A 21,107-nucleotide genomic window follows, 5' to 3' on the forward strand; every position below is an offset into this window, starting at 1 on the left:
AGGCCACGTACGTTGGGCATTTTGTGATAAATGATAAGTTTAAAGTTAGTAATATTATCTAACACACGTATTTGAATAGAGCACAGGGATAGAAATTAGCCATGGGATGTCATACGATTTTCTACTTCACCTATTAATGGTATTTTTACATTTAGGATAGTTGTAGTCAAATGACCAAAATGTGTTAAAAAAAAAAAAAAAATCTAGTATAAGCATTTTTGGGGGGAGGGGCAAATTAATGCAAGTCTAGCACCCTTGATAATGTAAGAACGGAGTGGGCCAGTTATACTGTATTACAAATTTGCGACGGGATATGATTTCGGGCTGGCATTTTGTTGACAGCAACTACATAATGGCACAAAAACCGAAGACAGCCGTGAAATGTCAAGACAAGGATAGCTGTTCCGCCACCACACGGGCCAATTTCAAAATAAAAGCCTACTACAGCTTTCGCATTGGCGTCAATGTATAATTTAGTAATCTTTATTTTGAAGTCATTTGCGTTGGCGGCGTGTTACGTTGGTATGTTTGCAGCTTTTGTGACATGTCCAAAAGACGGCGCACACGCCAAATAAACTGTTACCAGAGGCAGAAAAAAGTCATGGTACTGGAATTACTGAAGGATACGTACCATAAAATGCAAAAGAGAAATAGAATGAGAGAGGGTACTGCGGGCTCATGTTAAGTCCCGGTAAATCGTCCTGGGAAATGCTGGTACTCCGTAACGGTCAATTTAAAGCACTGCGCCTACTACTAAAATATAATTTGCATGAAGACTGGCACTCTACAGGGAGTAAAAACCAGGACAATTTACATTTGTTTTTTTTTTTTATTGGCAAGTGAAACATTTATTTGCCTTTCTTGGCCTTGATCTTCCTCAGGTAGAACTCCAGTTCTTTGCCCTCCAGAATGTATCCGTCTGCTCGGCCACACTGGCCCGGTCTGGAGGCGATGCAAGCTGCAAATGGACAATGCAAAATTAACATTCACCTTAGTTTTCCCTTTCAGCCCACTCAAGTACATCACTTAATTTGGACATAACTGCAATATGATATTCACTCTTAATGGACTGTTTTTATTAACTAAAAGAAAAAACAAAAAACATACTCAACTGTATCAAACTCAATACGATTGGCGTACATTTCTTCCACTGCAGCTACACTTATCTTTTGACATCAGCTATAACAGATGCCACTCTGGGCAGGCGGTGTGGTACATATAGTAAATCAAAGCTGCTCAGGATGCTGCAGTAAAAAGTAATTATCACTTTTATCGTGTTTGTTTGAAGTGCAGCGTTTATTTGTACAAGTTTGAAGACTAGAGAGAAATGCTTATAACCGAAAAAATACCATCTGGAAGCACCACTTCTAACTTGAAAATGAGGCTTTGAGACACTAAAGCCCAGAATGGCTCACCAAGCAGTTTTCCCTGTAGGAACTGCTCCTCCAAGAGCGTGCTGATCTTAGCCATCTTTTTTCGCTCGTCATACTTCTTCTGGGTCTTCTTGGACCTCTTCTTGTTCAGGACCTCTTCCTCCTCAGGAGTCTGCACAGCAAGGGTTGGTGACATTTTAGCTCCAAAGCATCACATTATGACAGCTCTAAAGAGCTATCAAGTTGAGATGACTGGTCTTTCTCAGAGTCTTCATTAGCATCACTTTCATTCAGTAGCAGAACTGGACAGTTATCTTCACAGAAAGACGAGAGACTTATTTGGCCGTCAAATTTGGTCACTCACCAGCTTGGCTCCCTTCTTGCGTCCCAGAGGAGTGGTGTAGTGACCCTCATACCACTGCCTGTAAGGGAGGCTGTCAACCAGCACGATGCAGTTCTTCACCAGGGTCTTGGTTCGGACCAGCTCGTTGTTGGAGGCGTTGTAGACCACGTCGATGATCCTGGTCTTGCGTGTGCAGCCTGAGTGAGATGAAATGCTGATTTTCTCCCCCCACCTGATTTACGACTAGCAGTTGCTATAATAGATTGGTTCTCAGAGTCTAAACTATCAGCACTTGCATTCAGTAGCAGAACTGGACAGTTATCTTCACTGAAGATCTCAGGAAGCTTTTGCATCACCTCATATTGGAGACTTACACTCAGACCCCCATGAGAAGTTGCCGACGTCCAGTCTCAGGGCGCGATACTTCTTGTTCCCACCACGGACCCTCACGGTGTGAATACGGCGAGGGCCAATCTGAAGAAATTATTATTATTATTATTAAATACTATCGACAAAATCCAGTCAAATATCTTATTTCTTAAACGTGTCAGTGTAACTATGACGAGTCCTAGCATGGGTAGGCCCCAAGCTTTGCACCATAACGATGCAAATAAGACCTACCTAAGGGTCCAGTTTTCATCACTCACGTGGCATTCAGAGATAAACCACAACATTTGCCATGTACCTTTGTGTTTGCGGGAGGCCGTCCGAGCTCGTACTTCCTCTTCTTGTGGTACGGCTTACGCTTGCCGCCGGTTTTGCGGCGTTTGTGCCAGTTGTCCCTTGAGATACCTGGGAACAGATTATGTATTGTTTTTTATAGGAGTGGCAGGCATATGAGCAAATGCACGCGAAGCAATGTCAGACTATGCTTGAGCAATCAGTTCTCCAAGGTAGGTTGTCCACATTATGCATTTGGATTCCGCATTAGAAGCTTTCATCATGTCACTCAAGCATAGTCAGAAAATCTTCAGTTCATGTAGGAACAGAACTACACTAGTTTAAAAACCTAGAGTATTTATAGCAGCAGCCAACAGCGGGCACAAACAGCGAGTATAATTGACTGAGAAAAGACGTTTAAAAATTGTAAAATAGCACGTTGTAGCTTTAAGAAGCTAACAGACTAGCCAGCAACGCTCACATCGACTGTCCAGTTAACCTGCTTAAATGTAGCATGTACGTGATAAGCAAAGCTTTAACGTCATGAACACACGATATGATATGATTAAATACCTTGTCCCCAAGAAAACAATCACGCGTGCCATGCCGTAATTCGGCATCATAAGATCGAGACGCAGCTAGCGAGGAGCCATCTTGGAGAATTTCACACGTCCACAGAAAACGACTTTCTTAAAACATTATAAGCGGCCCGCGCACACTCAATTTGATTACGCCTCGACTTCATTATGTTTAGCCTTAATAAATTTGTAAGCAATTTCGAAATTCCTGGGATAAAACGACAGATGGACAAGGATTCTCCCCCCGACCCGAGTATTAAAACACGTACCCATTCTCAGGCGCCGGCTAGAAAGAGGAACCGTAAGGGATCATGGGAAGGTTTGAAGTCATGTCGTCTCGCGAGAATTGTCATATAACAACGAGTTAGTTAATTAGCCGTTTAATACTTTATAATTTATAATAATAGAAAAAAATATATAAAGCTATAAAAATACAAAAAATATTTTCTACGCATCCCTAATGTAGTATATAGTTTTTAAGAGTTTTAATGTTTTGTCATAATATAATTCGTGTTATGTTACTGTATATCAACCCGCGTACGTACATTTTAAATAATTTCTCAATCACTAATCACAGAATTGCCTTTATTACGACTACAAGTCAAAACAAGATCCAAATAACATTTTTTTTAATTTGACTGGTCTGCAGCAAATTTTAATGAGCTACGGCTTTGTATCACTCAACGCTGATTTAAAAACATCTATTTTCTTTTTTTTCTTGCACGTCAGGTTTTTGAGATATCTTCATTTTTTTGTTTTTAAGTTTGACCAATAAAAGCTTGCAAAACATTACCATGCGCTGTATTTTTTTTTTTTTTTTTTAGCATGACGTTTCAGAAAAAAATCTATCAGTTGCTAAACCTGACCCTCAATGAATATTACTAAACTACTCTATATGGACAGATTCGGAGTCAGCGAAAAAAATCGTAGAAAAGTTTACTTGCATTTGTGATTAAAAAAACTTGTTGACCAGTGTTACTGATAAAAAATATAAAAGAAACTACAGGTATATGTTCAGAACTGTGATACTGAGAGCTGTGGCTAATTTTGAATTGTATTTTACTTACAATTTTACATAAAGCTATGAGAAAACATTTTTTCATTTACCCGGTATTAGAATAGGCTTCGTAATCGTGAAATAATCAGGCCTTTGTTGGGGCGTTTGGCAGGCAGACTAGGTGGGCTCGTCCAGTATCACCTTTTCATTTGGGAATTTGAGTGACATCGAGGTGTTCTGCAAATTGTGGCATCCAAGGAGATGCATTTGCAACTTTTTTTCATGTTTCCGTACTCCGTTCTCCCCGGGGGATCCTTAGTGGTTGCAGGGAATGCACCATTTTCAATAGCGCTTGTCCTCTAATTACAGTTCCGCTGATCTGAAGCCTATCCCATTTGACTTTGGTGAGAGGTTGGGTTTACATATACTGTCTGGTCGTGTGCCAATCACAGGTATATTACACGTCATAGTTAAAATAGTGTAATAACTATCATATCTTCTTGAGATTGACACACAAACAACAATGCAAATAGGTCACAAAACCCCCAAAAAGTCAAGTTTCCATATACAGTATATTCCTTTATTATTTTCTCTTTCTCTATTATTTACAGCTGTGATGACTTGGCAGTTCTTCCTTTTCAAAGTGATGCATGTGCAGCGAAACTCCTCGAGGGGTCACTCTTCCCAAGGGCTTACATCCGTGTCGATGGCCACGCAGTTGTAGGCGGCGTAGCGCAGCTTCTCCTCGCAAACTTTGGCGCTGCGGTGACAAAATCCACACATGCGGCGTTCAGCGGGCTCATAAATATACAAATGCAGTCAGGATACGTGTTTTAGATGGCTGACTGCTGACCTCGGGTAGTTGGGTAAATAGAGTGTGCTGGAGCACGTGGAAGACTGTGGAAGCGCGTCGCTCTCAGAGCTACAGCAGGAAGTAAAAAGCAGTTCAAAGGATAAAACGTCCATTCGCAAGTCTTGTAAAGTGATCATTATACTTGCCAAAATACTTGCTTGTCAGAAAAGACGTAGATGGGGGCGGGAAGACGACTCCGACCCGTCACAAACCTTAGAAATCTGCTACGGTCCTCTGAAAGGATGGGGGTGGGGGAAAAAATCCATCAAGTTTGATGTTGGATTCGTACGTTGAGGATGAAGAAAGTGCGTCGACTCACCGTTGGTGAAGTTGGTGAGCGCCTCCCACAAATACTGCACACGAATGTCATTTTGTTCCAGGTCCTCATAGCAAGCTGGCAAACATTAGAAACAAATTAGCCTCTTTCCACAGATATCCAGCATCACGCCTGCTTTTGCTCTTTTTTTTTTTTTTTTAACACAACAGAGCTTTCACACGGCGACGCGGCATCCTGCAATCAGACAATTAGCTGACGTCAGTGCAGGACTCTGTGGCTTTCACCACAAAAGGGCAGGGGAAGTGAGCGTGTTATATTCCCCTCCCCTGTCTTTCTGTTATTACCTTACTCACAGGTCTCTGTGACGGCTCCACCTTTTTCAAACATGTTTATTTTTAACAAAGAGACCCTGCAAAATTACCACACAAGAGCCAATTACACGCATGAGTGCACTAGTTTTGCTGCAGTTGCTGGTGAACAGGGTCGCAGCGCCGTAGATGTAACAGCCACTTAAAAATGCACATAAGCTTTCATTAAAAAAAGAGTTCCTGGGTTCTAAGTGTAAGCATTCTATTTATACAGATGAGCAACACGGGGGGAAAAAAGACATAATAATGCCGGTTTTCACAGTCATTAGCACACAATGACAAATATTATATGTGCAGTCAACTCACTGAGTCTTTTGAGGGCTTCTACGCTGATCTCCGGGTCCCCGCAAACTTTCTTCTCCACTTCCTGCCAGGTGAGCAGATCCAGAACCGCTTGCGGGACCACCTTGAGCAGCCCGGCTTGTAACGCCGCGATCTGCGATGCCGCAAACGGACGGATGACGCGTACGGTGCGAAAGGCGAGCGTCGGGACAAAAACGTGGATACGCACCTGCTGCTTGCTTTCCTCCAGCCGAGCCTTCTGCACCAGGCGGATGAACTCGCGGCGCTCCTCGTAGCGGACGGCCACGTTGCCGCCGCCTGGGATCAGCTCCACCATCTGGCCGTCGCTTAGCAGCGTGGTATACACTAGCTCCTCGCCGAAACGGAACTCGAACGTCTCGCGGTCCATGTTGTCCATGGCGTCCAGCAGGTTGACCTGACAATGCAGCCAACACAATGAGTGAGCTTTTCTATGTGCAATTTAGCTTTTAGCATAAGCTGGTGCCAGATCCGGGTGAAACTGGATTTAACGTTAAAGCTTTTAAACATGCATACTGTACATCATAATTTAGTTTAAAATACATCCAACTGGACATGTCCTAATATAAGGCTTGGGGAGTGGTGTTTATTGATTCCAATTCAAATGACTTTTAAAGCATTGTGTTTTATTGCCATTGTGTTATTTAAATGTTCTTTTATTTTATTTTAGGAACTTAATGTAGGTTTATTTTTCTTATGAATGTTTTAATGTCTAAGATAAATAATAAGATTTTTGCCTAGGCTACTATTTGAGGAAATTGGCAAATACGGTATATGAATATGACGTGAAAAAAAAAAATAGTACACAAATATCCTCACCAGCACTGAGTCAACAGCATGAAAGTCTTTGCTCCAGCTGACTGCCTCCCCGGTCAGCTGCTTCCACACCAGGCCGGGCAGAGCCAGAACCTGTCAGATGGGAAAGAACAAAAACAACAACATGAAATATCAAGTAGGGCTGCTGCAAACGAGACAAAAGAATCAAGAAGACAAGAATCACTAACGAGGAAATCTTTCCCTCTAAGTGCTGCACCCATGAGCTGCCCAATCCACTCATACTTGTGGAATTCTTTGCAGGACGGGTTGGGAACGTAATAGTCTCTGGCCTCCAAGGCACCCTGGAGAGAAACAGAGCCCAAAATCATTAGAAACAGAGGAGGCGGGAAAGTCATAAACCAAACATTTGGGGAAAAATACATTTTATTGATTTTTTTGCACATGGGACTATTATAATATGTGATTTTACCATGTCATGAGAGCACTTTGACCTGTTACTGCTTTTATTTTGATAGGTTTCTACTGAGGTAGGACTCTCAACCAGAGCTAGTGACCAACTTTTAGGAAGAAAAGGCTTTGATCCTTTAAGTCCATCTTTTTTCAACTAGCACTGCTCTTATTTTGGTAGTCCACTACTTCCTGTTTTGTTCCTATTCCCATTTGTTTGACAGAAGCCACATTCTCATTGTCCTGACACTTAATGGTGCAAGAATATGACTTAAAGTCTTGCCTGTACAATTAATAAAGAGGTCTCTTGAGGTTCCGTCATACCTGGTTGGACGTTCGTGTGAAGAAGGGCAGCGGCATTGGACATTCGGCCGAGCTGGGACAAAGCTCTTCGGACATGTCAGCCAAGCTGTCCCGGAAGCCGCCGCCCTGGTCGATGATGCCCTCTGCAATGAACTTGCATTCCCACCACTGGTCGTAACGAGCAGGCCACCTGTAATCCAAAGTCTTCTCCATTTTATCGGATGGCTTTAGGCCTTCGTAAACCTGCGGGGTTACAAGTACAAAGGTGACAGGAATATATCGGTGACGTGCAGTGGTAAGAGTAATGAAGTACACATTTTGTTACTATACTATCCGTAGCTACATTTTTCGGGTAAACTTTGCTTGGGTGTTTTTACTCGTGACAACTTTTCTTCTTTCATTCTCCCTACATTTGAAAACAGATATCTGTACTTTCTACTTATTTGTCAAAATAGGATTGCAATATTTTACATCCTCCATGGGATACATTTCAGAGTCTGTGTTTTCCTTTTTTTTTTTTTACTTTCACTTGGAAAATGGAGTTGAATCGTAAAATCAAGCAGAGCTGACCTGACTGAACACGGCATTCTTGCAGCTGGCGTCCAGCGAGGGGTTGTCCCTGTGCTCCATGGCCAGCCGCCTGTTGATGTAGAGGCACGGCAGGAAGTTGGGCTTGCTGGTCTCTGAGTCCTTCAGGCACTGCGTGACCAGCGCAGAGCGACGTTTGGACTGCAGCAGGAACTGCTTAATGCTCTGGAAGGTGACGAAAAGAAGCAAAGCCCCCAAAAACAAAATCATAGACTGTATCGGAAATCTTTCACACGGAGACAGCAGATCCTGTCTGTATTGTACTTTCATTTAGAACACTTCTAAGTAGGATACTGCGTGGGCTTTCTCACATAAGCATGGTATCAGCAGGGGTCAGCTGCTATTGGAAGTAAATAAAACTGCGTTAATTGTTTTTAGTGCGTTATAAAATTGAAATGAATCTCCATAGTTAATGTTTTAACTTTGACAGCCCTGATATTTTTTAGAATATTTAAGTATCGCAATACGTATCGGCTCGCAACCCAAGTGTCGGGATCCGTATCGGATAGGGACAAAAGTGTATCGTCCCAGCTCTATTAAACATACAGTAATGGATGGATGGATGGACATAACACCAATAAACTGACTTTGATGTGGTTGAAGGTGCCCAGGCTGTAGTCCCAGGCAGGCACAAAGTGCGGGAGAACGCTGTCTAGTAAAGAAATGAACCTGGGAGAAAAAACATCAAGGGACGATTTTAACAGTTGGCCCATATGAGCATTTTTCATTTGGCTTGCTTGCCTATAAACATTTACTACCTCTGGATGATCAGCGCTCGGCGGTAAAGGACATCAGCCGGCGTCCCCTGCAGACGCGGGTAGCGCACCAAGTAGGAGGACTGAAAGACGTCGGCGTTCAGTCCCAGGTCTCGCTCGCATGAAGACTTGATCTTCAAGCCTCGGATGCGCACGTCTATACCCTCATCTTTCCCAGAGAAAGCGCCACATATGCACACAACAAAGATATCTTGTGTAAAAAAAAAAAAAAGAATGCCGCATGTTACTGCAGACTCAAGTAGCAGTAAGCGCAGGCCAGGAAGCAAGAGTGTAGAAAAGACAAAGTTTGGAATCGTTTCACACTGTCAAAAGAAAATTAAGTAAAATGTGTCTGTTGCAAAGATGAACTAACTGGCTTACGCAAGTGCACGTCAACCGTACGATAAAGTAAACATTAACTCATTCAATATAGCCTACCATGACTAGCTAGAATGACTTGCAATCCCTCCACAGGTGTTCAAGGATGGACACACGCTAGGGCTGCTCGATTATGAAAAAAGTATTTATCACGATTGTTTTGATAATAATTAAAATCACGATTATTCAAACGATCATTTATTTTTGGGGTACAAAACAAGAAAATGTTTAAAGGTAAAAAATATAAAGACAAATACATTTCTTTGAAACACTATAAACGTGCTGGGCACTTTCGTAATTTAATTTCGATTAATTGCACAGCAGTAACACAAGGTAACAAAATAAACACATAACAAGCACCTTCATATACCAGCTGCACAGCCACAACTGATAACCAGAAGCAATCAATACGCAGACTGGGTAACGGTTAGCCAGTTAACAGATAGCCGCTATTATAGTAAACAACGGCCAACTGGTCTGTAGCCCTGTAAATAATAAAATTAATATATAAAGTAGTGGCGACTTCAAAGGTGTTCATATGTCGCTGTGGGTTCTGGGAACCCCTGCGATATTTGCACAAATGATTGCCCCTCATTCCAACTAATACCTCATCCTGAAAATGAAAACTCACCCCGACATTCTTCAATTCGGACCTCAATGACTGGCAGGTGAGATGACATGTCTTCCAGCACGCAGATCTCCCCAATCAGATTGCTGTGGACAAAGTGAGGCAGGGGCGGTTAAAAGTTATATTGCTTCACGGAAGCTAAGTTTTATTGGAGGGATTCAGAGTCTGTGGATTCAAGTGGCGCATTTTTAAGAGGCTCACTCATCAATGGTGACGTCACTCAGCTTCTTCAGGGTGTCTCCCTCGCCTCCGTACACGGTCACCCTCTTTGGCATGTAGTTGTCGTCTGTGGAGTCCACCGTCAAAATCAGCTTACTACGACACAACGGGCAAATATTTGCGTTTGGACCACAACGGGAATGCAACACTGGTTTTGCGTTTTGGTTGCTTCTCACTTGACAACAGTCCCCCTTTTCATGTGAAGGCGTATCCAGTGCTGTCCCTGCATTCCGTCGCTCTCCCAGTATGTTTTGGTGTCGCCATCTGTTAAACTGTTCACGCCGCCGCTGGGATCCTCCTAGCAGTGAGTGGTGTGATCAGTATAATCTGTGAGACTTCAGTTCAATGAGCATCAAAAGCAGGGATTCTTAAGGTGTGGTACGTGGGCTCCCTCTAGTGGTACATCAAAGAATAACTGAATTAAATGTTCTAACTGCATGATTTGGAGAACCAAGCATTTTTGAGGTGGCACTTTGGTGTAAAAAGCTTGAGTACCGCTGATGGAAAGGATTAACTCCACTAATGTTTTTGTAATGCCACCAAGAAGCGTACTGGTGATGACAAAGAGGACTTTTTTGAAAGCCTTAAAATCTTGGCAGTCTTGGTTGGTCTCATAAGACGCGACTTGCGCTTCATAGATTTCACTTTTTCTTAGGCTCTACATGGCTTCGTACTGGCCGTCTTTAGCTGAGATCAAGGTCCGTATTACGACGATTATCGCCACGGTGCTCGCTTAGCGTTTCACTCTGAAAAGATCCCATACTTTCGACATTTTCTTTTATTTTTTCTCTCTCGCATTTTTCTTCAGTATTCGTTATCACCATCTTCGTGCTCTGTCAACCAAATAGCGGTGCGTAGGTCAGGGCTCAGGTAAGGACTAATCATGGCTCATCCGGTTTTTGGATTTGGTCATAACATTCGCAAGCTGAGCCCTTCTATACTATTAAGTCATTTTCACTTGACAGCAAGTGCCAAAATGGTCACCCCCCCGAGATGGAATAAAATGGGTGGATTTTGCTGCTTAATTCATATTCCACAAAAGCACTGTACAGATTGCAAATACAATTTTAGACTTGACTTCCCCTTTAATTCAAGCCTTGAATTTAGCCGATTGTAAGATGAGATGCCCCAAAAAACAAAAACAAAACATGATTTGCAGTTATTGAACTTTAAGCTGAAAACGCCGATGAGTAGTTTTTGCACCTCACCGAACATGAGGAAACATCAATACTGGTCACGCTCTGCTTCAGGCTGCCCAGGTTCTCATCCTCTTTGCCGATGTGGTCATAGAAGTAGTGCACCAGGTCCTCATCGCATTCATACGTCCACGTCGGGGGTACGTGCCTAACAGTTATGAGACAACGTTTTATTTGAACGTATTTGAGCACAAAAGACTTTGGTTGGAACCTTCGACTTTGAAAATGAGGGCAGTTTCGACATCAGCGCAAAAAAATCCATCTAGAAAACTTTATTTGCATCTCTGATTGAAAAAAATATCTTGACCAGTGTAATCATCATTCCCAGTAAAATTATCCCTCTTTTAAAAAACAGACTAACCTCAGCTTCTCTACCGCGGCGGTGTCCGGCTCCGCTATTTTGGGTTTGGATCCGAGGAACATGGCATTCTCCACGTCTACCACGTGCTCCCACCTGTTGCACGCCTTGTGGTCGTAGCCCAAAAGCTGCTGCTGCCTGCTCACTGTCTCGGGCGACTCCACCGGCACCAGCCTGTCGCCGCCCTCTGTGTGCTTGCACACCAGGATCCAACCCTCCTCCAGCTCCTGCCCAAGACGGTGCTCCTCCAGCTGCTCCTGGACACACCCACATTTATATTACATTTAAAAGGTGATAGATGAAAGATCCTTTCTTCAGATCCATAACCTCTCACTTCATCATTTATTAGCAAAATCCTTGAAATCCATTTCAATTTCCCATGCAAAGGACAATGATTTACATTTTATGATGCCAAAAGAAAATGAATTTGTGTGTGTGTGTGTGTATATATAAGTTTTATTTTTTTAAGGGCCCTGTGCAGCCAAATATATCTGATATACACAAATTGCCACGGTAGAGAGAGGTTTGCAAAAATGCCTATAGGCAGGGTAGACACTTCTAAAGGGACGGATTATGGACGAAACTTCTTCTATCGAATTTGTGGAACACATTTTCTCACAGGTATGTGTAAAATATTTGGTGGGTTGTCGTTGAGTAATTTAGTAAAACATTATGGCTGGCCTGCTGGTATATTTTGACACACTATTTCAGGATCAAGTGCATGTCAGTGCCATTTATCCGAGCAACAGAAAAGTCAATTAATAGGCCAGTCCCTTAATGTTAAAGTTAACTTTGTCTAAGTTTCCACCAAGTCTATTTTGGAATCAACTTGGACTGTGAAATGCAATTACGTCTAGCGTTTTGCCTCAATTACAATTTACATCACATAACATTTTTTCAGAATTTACACATTCAACCTATAACGGTAATGAAGATTGCCAAAATCACCATTGCAGCCAATTACCCCGTTTTGTCAATTGTGCCGCCTTGGTGAAATGAAATTTTCGTTTACCAGTGGTGCAATTCAACATTTTTTAGCTTTTGCCACCCGGAAATTTGGTGTCATCGTGGACAGAAGAATGTAATTGTATCAGGAGGTAACTGTATCAGGAGCTAGAACACACTGCTTCTTACCTTATTTATCTTGACCCACAGACCTTGGCTGTTACAGTACTCCTCCCCTGTAGTCCGGATACACGTCCCTTTCTTTAGTTCAATGATGTATTTGCATAGTTTCTTGTTAATCGGACTCTGGTGCGGGCTGTCAAAGACGGATACCACAGTCTTGCCGGAGCTCCCCGTGGATGCCCCGGAGGCAGCGGCGCAGGAGCTGGAGGACGAATCCTTGCAGATTTTATAGCACACCTCTCTGGGCACATAACACAGACTGTCGGGTAGGGGCTCGCTTTTCCGGAAACAATCAATACAACGGTTCAGAAAGCGAATGCGGCCGAGCAGCAGGTGAGGACTGTCCCCCAGAGACATGATGATGGTGGCGATGGATGCAGGTGGCAGTCAGATGACATGACCCCACGGTCCTCCCTGTTTTCGCTGCCACCCTACCTGTCAAACAAGACAAAAACGAAAATTCTGAACGTCAAACTACACAAAAGCAGCAGTCACGCAGGGCGTTGCTTTCAAGCTCTCACATAGTGAGTCCAAAGGTGAATCTATGAGCAAAGTTCCTACTAACGTGGTAGTAAGACAATCCAGTCCTCGAGGAAGCTAACACAGCAAGCTAGCAATTTGATGTAAATGGAGGAGCCCACGAGTCGTCAAAGCTTATTTACGAAAAATATAGTGTATAGAAATATTTAACCAAATATACAGTCAAAAAGCCCAATATTCTTCTACGTGCCGTTAATGATCACCGGCGCCTTACTTTGTTGAATCTTTAATCGGTGTTGATTCTGTGGGGACGTGACTGTACACTACGGAAGTGCTTTAGAGTACTTTGACCTGCTCGGGGTTCCGTACTTAAAATTACATGTGATTCGTGATTTATTTATGTATTTTTGGGGTGGTAGCTTACTCGTTCTTTTTGTGTCAAAAGACTAAACCGAAACTATAAACATAATTCAAATATTAAGTGTGTGTCGTTGATATTTAAAAAATATATATTTTAGATACAATGTTACTAAGAGAGCCACGCGATAAAGTATAACACATACAAAGTGACATTAACATAAATATGCGAGTGTAAAAGCAGGAAAAGATTGATGATAAACATGTAAAACATATTTGTACAAATATTTTTGTCATTCAACGATGTTTAGAACGTCGTACTTTTCCCACAATGCACAGCGATAGACAGTATATTAGGGGGCATGTGATTTCCGCTCTGTCCTTCTCGCTTGATCCTTTGAGGCTTGGTGCACGTGTTCTCGAGCTGCTGGGTTGGTAGGAGTTTAATGCATTAGTTTGAATCGTCTTTTTCATAAAAATGTTTCTTTTTGTAAATATGCCGTTTAAATCGGGTGGATGTTTAATTTTGACGACAATCGTCGCACGAGGTCTCCACGATGCACGCTAAAGCTCATTGTGCTAATTACAGCATTACACGTATACAAATGCTGTTTACGCCTAATCTTCAGTGTCTTAGACATTGGGGTGCTTCTGCTGACTAGTGGTTGATCATCAGACCTGCTTTGATTTCAAACTTGTTTGTTTCAGAGATGAAGGCCTCCCAGTGGAAAGAAAGCAGAGCGATAGACGTTGGATGAAACGAACAAGTCACTTCGTGTCCCTACAACGCGGTAAATTAAAAGGACATTGTCATGTAGACTACAGTAAACAGTTTAAATTGGTTTTGTGATACCAGTTCAAGAGGTGATGGTGGGAATCATTGTATTTTGTAATATCAACCAGCACTCAGTCAGCTGCCCAGGTGATGTGTCTGGCTCAGTGTTACTGTGCTGGAAAAGTAAGTCTCTGCACGTCCTCGGCTCCACAGGTCCTGTTTTAGAACTTGTTGACGCTGAAAGGCCGCAGAGCGATGCCCGACGAGAGTGGCCCGTCCCGGTCCTTCGCCGGAACGGGCCTAGTGCTGGGCCGTACACGTGCCGCATACACACTGCCAATTTGGACTGAAATTGTCTCAAATGTACACTCCAATAAGATGCCTTTGAATATTGTCACATGGTTTTAGCAATGCCAATTAAACACCACTATCGCTCTCCAAACATGTTCTTGGTCTGTCTAAAAGTGCAAGTGGTTTCAATTATTGATGCATTTGTCTTGCAGTATTTTGCAACGAATGACCATGTTGTGATATCAGCAGTGACTCTCCATGGTAACTCAAAGTGAGTTGTACTTTGCATTTATGTACCCGCAATTAGGCATGGGACAGTTAGCGGTTTAAAGTTTGTTGGGCCCTACAACTTTAACCTTGTTGAATTTTATATGGAACATTATGCAACTAATTTAAACATGTATTTCTTAGAGCTCAGTTACTGTGTGGTCAGAATGTGATACTGGCCCATGCCTACTAGTCGTGTGTGTGCGCTGATGTCTTTCTAACACATCATGCAGACTAAACGCAATGGTGAATTTTCAAACCCTGAGCACACAAATAAGCAGTTACAAGCGAACATTTATGCGGACATGCTTTATAACTCGCTACTCCTTTGTCTCCAGTGATCCATGCAGCAGTTGATTGGCTGTGGGCAAGGGGTGCCATGTGTCAAGACTGACTTAAGGTGTTTTTTTAATATATATAAATCCCCAATCATATACTGCCATGCCGGAGATCACCCTCTCTGCTGTGGAATCTTTGTATTGGGAGAAAAAACAAGGACTGGCATAGGTTTGTGTAAAATCCAATTCATCAGAACCTGGCTGAAGCCCTGGAACACTGCTAATGTCTAAATATGAATGTGAGCTATGCTTCACTCTTGACTTAATTTGTTTTTCTTCCGTCTAGTGATTTGGGCTCCCGATCATGACTGGGGACTCACTTTCAGGTTTGTTATGCTTGTGTATATATATTTTTTTTAATTCAAATGTCAATCCCCAATTGTGTGCTGCCATGCCAGAGACCACCATCTCTGCTGTGGCTTTTTTCTATTGGGGGAAAAAAACTATCAGGACTGGCACAGGTTCGTGTGAAATCCAGTTTACCAAAACCTGACTAAAGCCCTGAAACATTGCCAGCGTTGTCTTTAACTCATTCAGTACCTGACATTTTCAGACCCTCTTTTACCCTAACGTTTGGGGGAAAAAAATATAAATGAATTCCTGAGATTGAATGGCTGCACTGAAAAGATGGATGTCTTTGGGATTGAATGAGTTTTGAATGTAAATGTGAGCCACACTTAACTCTGCCTTTAAATATTTTTTCTTTCTAGTGATTTGGCCCACCGATGACTGAAGACTTTCCGTCCTCTGGATGCGACTAGGATTGTGCAGTGGAGTCGCAAATTGTCGGTCATTTTTCCGTGATGACATGCCTGTGAAGTTGGCGATAAATGCATATGATGCTAGAATGTTCAAAGAGAAGAATATGACATTGCTGTGATAAATTAGGAAGCAATAATAAAGGAGTGACGTACAAAGGCTGTTAATTCTGCAGGCCTTTATTTTTGCACACATGACATGCATCAGAATTTTTTTTCATGTTCAATGTGACAATACAGTTCTGAAAACTGATGTGACTTACTATTTGTAGCGTAAACCTAATTTTTTTTTTCCCCCTGCACTTTATCATGAACACCCCCATTTTTATTTTTTAAACAGGTTGAAAGTTGTATCTTGGGGGGGAAAAAGTAGCTTAAGTTTTGGAGTGAGAAGTGTGACAACCATATTACAGGATGCAACAGTGAAAGGCATCTGCTTGTGCTATGAGCAATACAAGAAAAAAAGAATTGAAACACCTTGTTGAACATTGCCTTTTTGGGTATTTTGAGGAAATGTGGGTTAATTGACTTGGGTTAATTTTTTTTAAGGAGGGGGAAATTGGTTTTGTGTCCTAGTTTGATTCTACTTTGGTTTCTTCTGTAAGAGGGATCTCATCATTCTCATTGACTTCCTCCATAAAGCGATGTGTTGACACATTCACTAGCGATGGAAGGCTGCAACCCTGCAGGAGGCCCTCTTTGTGATCCTCCATTGAGGAGACCCGCAGAGGGAAAGTATCAGCAGGCTGCTCCAGCTCTAGATCCTCCAGGCTCATCCTGCAAATATGACAAATCCATTCTAAATACCCAAGGATGTCACTTAATATTTGGACAGTTATATTAACATATTGTCGCTGTCATGTGACACATATCTCAATTTTTTTGTCATTTTCGTATTTTTACATGAATGGTGTTTCCGCGTTACAGATACCGCATTGGGAAAATTTTTTAAAAATTCCAAAATTGGAGATAAGTGTCTTTCACAGCACATCGACAATATGATATATTTGTCTAGTGATACCAATATGGTACAAAGTAAACATTTGGCCATGATGATATCATACTGTATTTGTCCAAGGATACTGATATCTTAATATTTTGCCAACAATCAAGTTATCGCAATACAGTATTGTCATATATGGCACGCAATTTGTCTTACGATACAGACAGTATCAAGATATGATAATGTCATGATACGCGGCCGATGATACCGATAACACGGTACAGGGCATGACAGACCTCATATCAAAGGCGGATCCTTTGAAAGCTGGTCTGAGGCGTTCTGCTGCTGTAGACACTGTGTAAGGAATGGAGAAATGTCTTTGGGCCCAGTGCTTGTCTTTCTCCAGGGGTGCCAGGTTCTGGTACATGTCATCCACAGCCAGCATGGACACCTTGAGGACACATTGTCAGCACCGTTAGATCTCCAAAAACACAAGATGCCGGGATAAAATGGAAGCACCTGAATGTTTCTGTCAATCAGCTGATTGGTCTCGAAGTCATCGTCGTCCTCGCCGAACGGGTTAATGATCAGCTCTCCCACCTTGAGCCATCCGGCATAGAAGAAGAACTGTAGCAGTGTGAAAACCGGCACGTACAGGTCAACCTTGTGGTCCTTATAGCCTTTGTCCGGGTTCAGGAACTGGCGGCCGACGACGCACATGGCAAAGAAGGCGTAGACCGCTAACGTCACCACCTGCGTAATGAGACAGTGGAGCCAACCGAAGGCGATGGAAGGAGCAGATGTGATCGTCTCACCTGAGTGTAGACCAGGGGGATGCTGATCCAATCATAGTGAAACAAGAGACTGCATTTGGCCCTGTAGTTATTCAGCTCCTGCAATGACATCCATACATGACTTCTCAAGGGAACTTTGCATTATCAGCGCATAGCTGCTGGGATGCAAATATAAACTACCCATCCATTCATTTTCTTTACCACTTGTCCTTGGCGAGCTCGAGCTGACTTTGCGCAAAATGATAGCAATCCCAATAACATCACAACGGCGTTATTATGGTATTTGGCCAGGTATACAAATATTATCATAATATGCTATTATCATGATCGTGTATTGACAATGCGATAATTGATAATGCATTCGTTATTGTATTTTGCCAGCTGTACCAATTATGTCACAAAACGATCATTTGTCAAGGGTAGAGATAATATCAAATCTCAACATGATTCATGATATTTCAACAAGGATACCGATATTCTTATTTTTCAAATGACACTGATAATATCACAATGCTCGGTCAGGATAATATAGCCAACGATAACAACAACACCGTATGATATGATGGTACTCGGCTGATGATACCAACAATAGCACAATATGGGAATACTGTACGCTGATTGTAAAAAACTTTTCTTGCTCAGGTGATGCACCCATTCAATAGAACAGGAAGACATGAGATGTTTCATAGTTGTTTCATGTGAATGTGAAAACAAAATTAGTCACATCCATGAGGAGTCTCAAAGCGATGTCGTCTCTCACGCGGGCCTCCTCTCTCGCTCTGGATGCCAGGTTGGCGAACCAAGTAAGTGGCATCCAGTATTTGTTGAAGTCCGAGTGCAGCGACTTCAAAATCTTCAGCTCGTGTGATGTCATGAAGCCTGGAGAAAAAAATGGATCAAGTTATATATTTTTTATTTATAGAGGTAGGAGGTTGGATGTCAAACTGATGTTTTGGTGGCACCTACCAGCCTCCACCACGCGCCCCAGCGTGGGGAAGCGCTTGTGCACTCTGGTGCTGATGGAGCGCAGGATCAGCACTGATGACAGGTTGGCGTATCGCATGAGAGTGCGCCGCAACAGGCGACCCCTCTCGTCGGCTCCGTGGACGTTCCCAGAGACCACCATCATCAGGTTGTCGGGCAGCGGGAAGCTGGTGTATTGGCCCCACCAACGATTAAACGCCAACGTTACATAAAAGCCTGGAAATACCAAAGTTAATGGATAAATTGATGCTAATATTTCGATACTGTACTTTGAGCAAAAACGATACATCCCGATGCTACTTTTTCCCAACCCGAGTTAAAAAATGGATTGATTTGACTGTTGTGTATCGATGCTGTTCCAATATGATATGATCACATCAATAAGTTGTGGGTTCAGTCCTGAGCCCCCGTGACCATGTCAAAGTGCCCTTGAGCAAGATACCCCAGTTGCTCCTGATGTCTTGTCGTCAGTCAGTGATTGAGTGAGTGAGTGCGAAAGCACTTTGAGTACCATGAAGGTAGAAAAATGTTATCCAAGTGAAAGCCCACAATATTGATATTTGGTCCCATGCCCAGTAAAAGCGTTTGATATTTGTGCTTGTATGAAGATCCGGTACCTTAAAAAAGAAAATCATATACCATATTATCAACACTTTATCTGACCCTAAGTTAAAATATTGTGCTATTTGATAATTGACAATGCCACATCACAATATAGAAAGTTTTTTGTCCCACTCTAGTTAAACCTGATTGATGATTTACACTGTATCAACATGATACGTTAAAATATCAACATAAAACCACACCCTTTGTACATACTATACCTACCAAGCACAAAGAGAACAGGGATGAAGCTGGTATTGGTAAACTGGTCACAGTAAAGGGCGATTCGCTCAAACACATCCTGCTGCTTAGGTGTCAGCATCAACCTATGTGTTACAAACAACAAAACAAGCCAGAGTCGGATATCAATAGATGATGAATTGATATACATAACAATGAAACAATAATATAATATCATATCATATTATGATAATAATAATATATAATATAAATATCATATATTGTCACTGTCCTGTGGAAAACATTTATCTCCAATTTCGGAAACTTTTTAAATTTTCACTTTAATGCGATGTCTGTAACATGGAAACATGATTCATGTAAATATAAGAAAATGAAAAAAAATGGAGATAAGTGTTTTTCACATGACAGCGACTATATTCAAGAAGCTGATGATAACAAAAAGATCTCAATACATTTATTCATATGTTCATTTTCCCAACCCTTTAGCCAGTATTAGGATATTAAGGTGTTGCAAATGTTAGCTGACGTTAACAATACAATCACGATATGGTTTTATGATATTTGGGCAGTGACACCAACAATAACACAATATGGTGTTATCCAACAAAACCACTTCCCACAAAACCACATCACAATACAGTATCACGATACTGTATTATTTCGATGATAATAAATTCATGATACAGTATTATGATAGTTGTACAAATACTATTTTGTTTTGAAATAAGACCAATCATCACAAAACTGTATTATTTTATTTGGCTGACCATAACAATCAGATCCCAATATGGTGTTATTGGAATACCAATAATATCACAATACAATCTCATCATATTTTGCCAATGATACCAATGGTGTCACTACATTTTATTATCATATTCTCATTAAAAAAAAAAAAAACACAATAATACCATGCTACAGTGTTATTGCAATATTTGACCGACTATGACTGATACCGATACTGAGCAAAGGATACTAATGTTATGTTCTCACGTTACCAATAATATGAGGATACGACCCACCTGTAGAGCGCACTGAAAAAGACGTAGACACCACAGAAGAGGAGAAACTCCTTGTAGAGCAGCTTGTAGATGCTGCCCTTCCACCTGAACAAGAGCTTGGAAAAGCCTCCAAACCTCACGTTTGCCACCTCAAGAGTGTAGGACACAGTCATGCCTGTAAGAGCAGGGTGGGCCCAATAATCAAATATTGAGGACCACTGCATTTAACAACACAACCCGTGGAGGCTCACCTGCGAAAGAGACGGAGCTGAAGAGAAGAGGCTCTTTGCTCCTCTGGCTCCCAATTTAAAGTGTGTCCTCTTGTCACAACACACCTTTATTTTGAATTGATGAGCTGGGAACATCGTGCCAAAGACAACTTCCACACAAATCAACCTTATCGCCGCTCCCTCCATGACACCAAGTTCATAAAAAGGGATGTTTGCTGCCACTATAGCAAGGCAACGTAAACTAAATAATGATGAATCAGCGCTAGGGTTAGGGTTTCCAGCTAGGGTTTCAAACTAGGGTTAGGGTTTCCAGCTAGGGTTTTCAGTTAGGGTTTCAAACTAGGGTTAGGGTTTCCAGCTAGGGTTTCAAACTAGGGTTAGGGTTTCCAGCTAGGGTTTCAAACTAGGGTTAGGGTTTCCAGCTAGGGTTTTCAGTTAGGGTTTCAAACTAGGGTTAGGGTTTCCAGCTAGGGTTTCAAACTAGGGTTAGGGTTTCCAGCTAGGGTTTTCAGTTAGGGTTTCAAACTAGGGTTAGGGT

At 42.0% G+C, this 21,107-nt stretch overlaps 3 protein-coding genes, 1 long non-coding RNA gene and 4 other non-coding genes across 11 annotated transcripts; 1 reads left to right on the forward strand and 7 right to left on the reverse strand.

Annotated features, from left to right (window-relative positions):
- Positions 1-815: 815 nt before the first annotated feature.
- rps8a (ribosomal protein S8a) lies at positions 816-3,318 on the reverse strand. The gene is made up of 6 exons (XM_086043937.1): positions 3,224-3,318; positions 2,402-2,508; positions 2,091-2,190; positions 1,738-1,913; positions 1,416-1,545; positions 816-958 (listed from the first exon to the last, which is right to left on the reverse strand). The coding sequence occupies exons 1-6, from the start codon at positions 3,225-3,227 to the stop codon at positions 849-851; spliced, it is 627 nt and encodes a 208-aa protein (XP_085900063.1). The 5' UTR covers positions 3,228-3,318; the 3' UTR covers positions 816-848.
- On the reverse strand, positions 1,632-1,698 carry LOC147141220 (small nucleolar RNA SNORD38). Its single transcript, XR_015088538.1, has one exon. It is a non-coding gene; the product is annotated as a small nucleolar RNA SNORD38 (small nucleolar RNA).
- On the reverse strand, positions 1,983-2,049 carry LOC147141221 (small nucleolar RNA SNORD38). The gene has a single exon (XR_015088539.1). It is a non-coding gene; the product is annotated as a small nucleolar RNA SNORD38 (small nucleolar RNA).
- Positions 2,258-2,366, reverse strand: LOC147141222 (small nucleolar RNA SNORD46). Its single transcript, XR_015088534.1, has one exon. It is a non-coding gene; the product is annotated as a small nucleolar RNA SNORD46 (small nucleolar RNA).
- Positions 2,590-2,668, reverse strand: LOC147141223 (small nucleolar RNA SNORD55/SNORD39). Its single transcript, XR_015088537.1, has one exon. It is a non-coding gene; the product is annotated as a small nucleolar RNA SNORD55/SNORD39 (small nucleolar RNA).
- Positions 3,319-4,509: 1,191 nt separating the features above from the next.
- On the reverse strand, positions 4,510-13,447 carry hectd3 (HECT domain containing 3). 3 transcript variants are annotated; one of them, XM_086043951.1, is made up of 19 exons: positions 13,302-13,447; positions 12,554-12,982; positions 11,423-11,676; positions 11,074-11,209; positions 10,042-10,163; positions 9,848-9,961; positions 9,650-9,732; positions 8,644-8,809; positions 8,473-8,554; positions 7,868-8,050; positions 7,319-7,540; positions 6,775-6,888; positions 6,590-6,679; positions 5,961-6,167; positions 5,756-5,885; positions 5,124-5,198; positions 4,963-5,038; positions 4,805-4,873; positions 4,510-4,711 (listed from the first exon to the last, which is right to left on the reverse strand). In XM_086043951.1, exons 2-19 carry the CDS (start codon positions 12,902-12,904, stop codon positions 4,627-4,629), a joined length of 2,559 nt encoding a protein of 852 aa, XP_085900077.1. In that variant the 5' UTR covers positions 12,905-12,982; positions 13,302-13,447; the 3' UTR covers positions 4,510-4,626. The 3 variants fall into 3 exon arrangements, with proteins under 3 accessions (XP_085900077.1, XP_085900075.1, XP_085900076.1); XM_086043949.1 differs by having other exon boundaries at positions 4,951-5,038; XM_086043950.1 differs by lacking the exon at positions 13,302-13,447 and adding an exon at positions 13,069-13,249 and having other exon boundaries at positions 4,951-5,038.
- A 295-nt stretch (positions 13,448-13,742) lies between these two features.
- Positions 13,743-15,975, forward strand: LOC147141225 (uncharacterized). Of its 2 annotated transcripts, none has more exons than XR_015088382.1 (6): positions 13,743-13,815; positions 14,093-14,175; positions 14,663-14,721; positions 15,056-15,224; positions 15,342-15,381; positions 15,766-15,975. It is a non-coding gene; the product is annotated as an uncharacterized LOC147141225 (long non-coding RNA). The 2 variants fall into 2 exon arrangements; XR_015088383.1 differs by having other exon boundaries at positions 15,056-15,117.
- Positions 15,976-15,997: 22 nt separating this feature from the next.
- Positions 15,998-20,744, reverse strand: best4 (bestrophin 4). The gene is made up of 9 exons (XM_086043103.1): positions 20,591-20,744; positions 20,361-20,514; positions 19,363-19,463; positions 18,517-18,750; positions 18,275-18,429; positions 17,572-17,649; positions 17,276-17,509; positions 17,053-17,207; positions 15,998-16,590 (listed from the first exon to the last, which is right to left on the reverse strand). Exons 2-9 carry the CDS (start codon positions 20,510-20,512, stop codon positions 16,386-16,388), a joined length of 1,314 nt encoding a protein of 437 aa, XP_085899229.1. The 5' UTR covers positions 20,513-20,514; positions 20,591-20,744; the 3' UTR covers positions 15,998-16,385.
- Positions 20,745-21,107: the final 363 nt, after the last annotated feature.

Source organism: Filicampus tigris, chromosome 10 (assembly GCF_054856515.1).
Source record: "Filicampus tigris isolate MCC_2025a chromosome 10, RoL_Ftig_1.0, whole genome shotgun sequence".
In the NCBI taxonomy this organism is placed as follows: domain Eukaryota; kingdom Metazoa; phylum Chordata; class Actinopteri; order Syngnathiformes; family Syngnathidae; genus Filicampus; species Filicampus tigris.

Excerpts from the sequence above, each read along its gene's own strand:
- rps8a (XM_086043937.1), bottom strand. Across the intron at positions 2,191-2,401 it reads GGCCTCCCGCAAACACAAAG|ATTGGCCCTCGCCGTATTCA; the intron begins GTACATGGCAAA and ends TAATTTCTTCAG. Across the intron at positions 959-1,415 it reads CCTACAGGGAAAACTGCTTG|CTTGCATCGCCTCCAGACCG; the intron begins GTGAGCCATTCT and ends GTCCATTTGCAG.
- hectd3 (XM_086043949.1), bottom strand. The coding sequence starts at position 12,904 with ATGTCTCTGGGGGACAGTCCTCACCTGCTGCTCGGCCGCATTCGCTTT. Across the intron at positions 8,555-8,643 it reads CGAGCGCTGATCATCCAGAG|GTTCATTTCTTTACTAGACA; the intron begins GTAGTAAATGTT and ends TTTTTCTCCCAG. Across the intron at positions 5,886-5,960 it reads TGGAGGAAAGCAAGCAGCAG|ATCGCGGCGTTACAAGCCGG; the intron begins GTGCGTATCCAC and ends GCGGCATCGCAG.
- best4 (XM_086043103.1), bottom strand. The coding sequence starts at position 20,512 with ATGACTGTGTCCTACACTCTTGAGGTGGCAAACGTGAGGTTTGGAGGC. Across the intron at positions 18,751-19,362 it reads CCCTGTTCTCTTTGTGCTTG|GCTTTTATGTAACGTTGGCG; the intron begins GTAGGTATAGTA and ends TGGTATTTCCAG. Across the intron at positions 17,510-17,571 it reads TCCCCCTGGTCTACACTCAG|GTGGTGACGTTAGCGGTCTA; the intron begins GTGAGACGATCA and ends CTCATTACGCAG.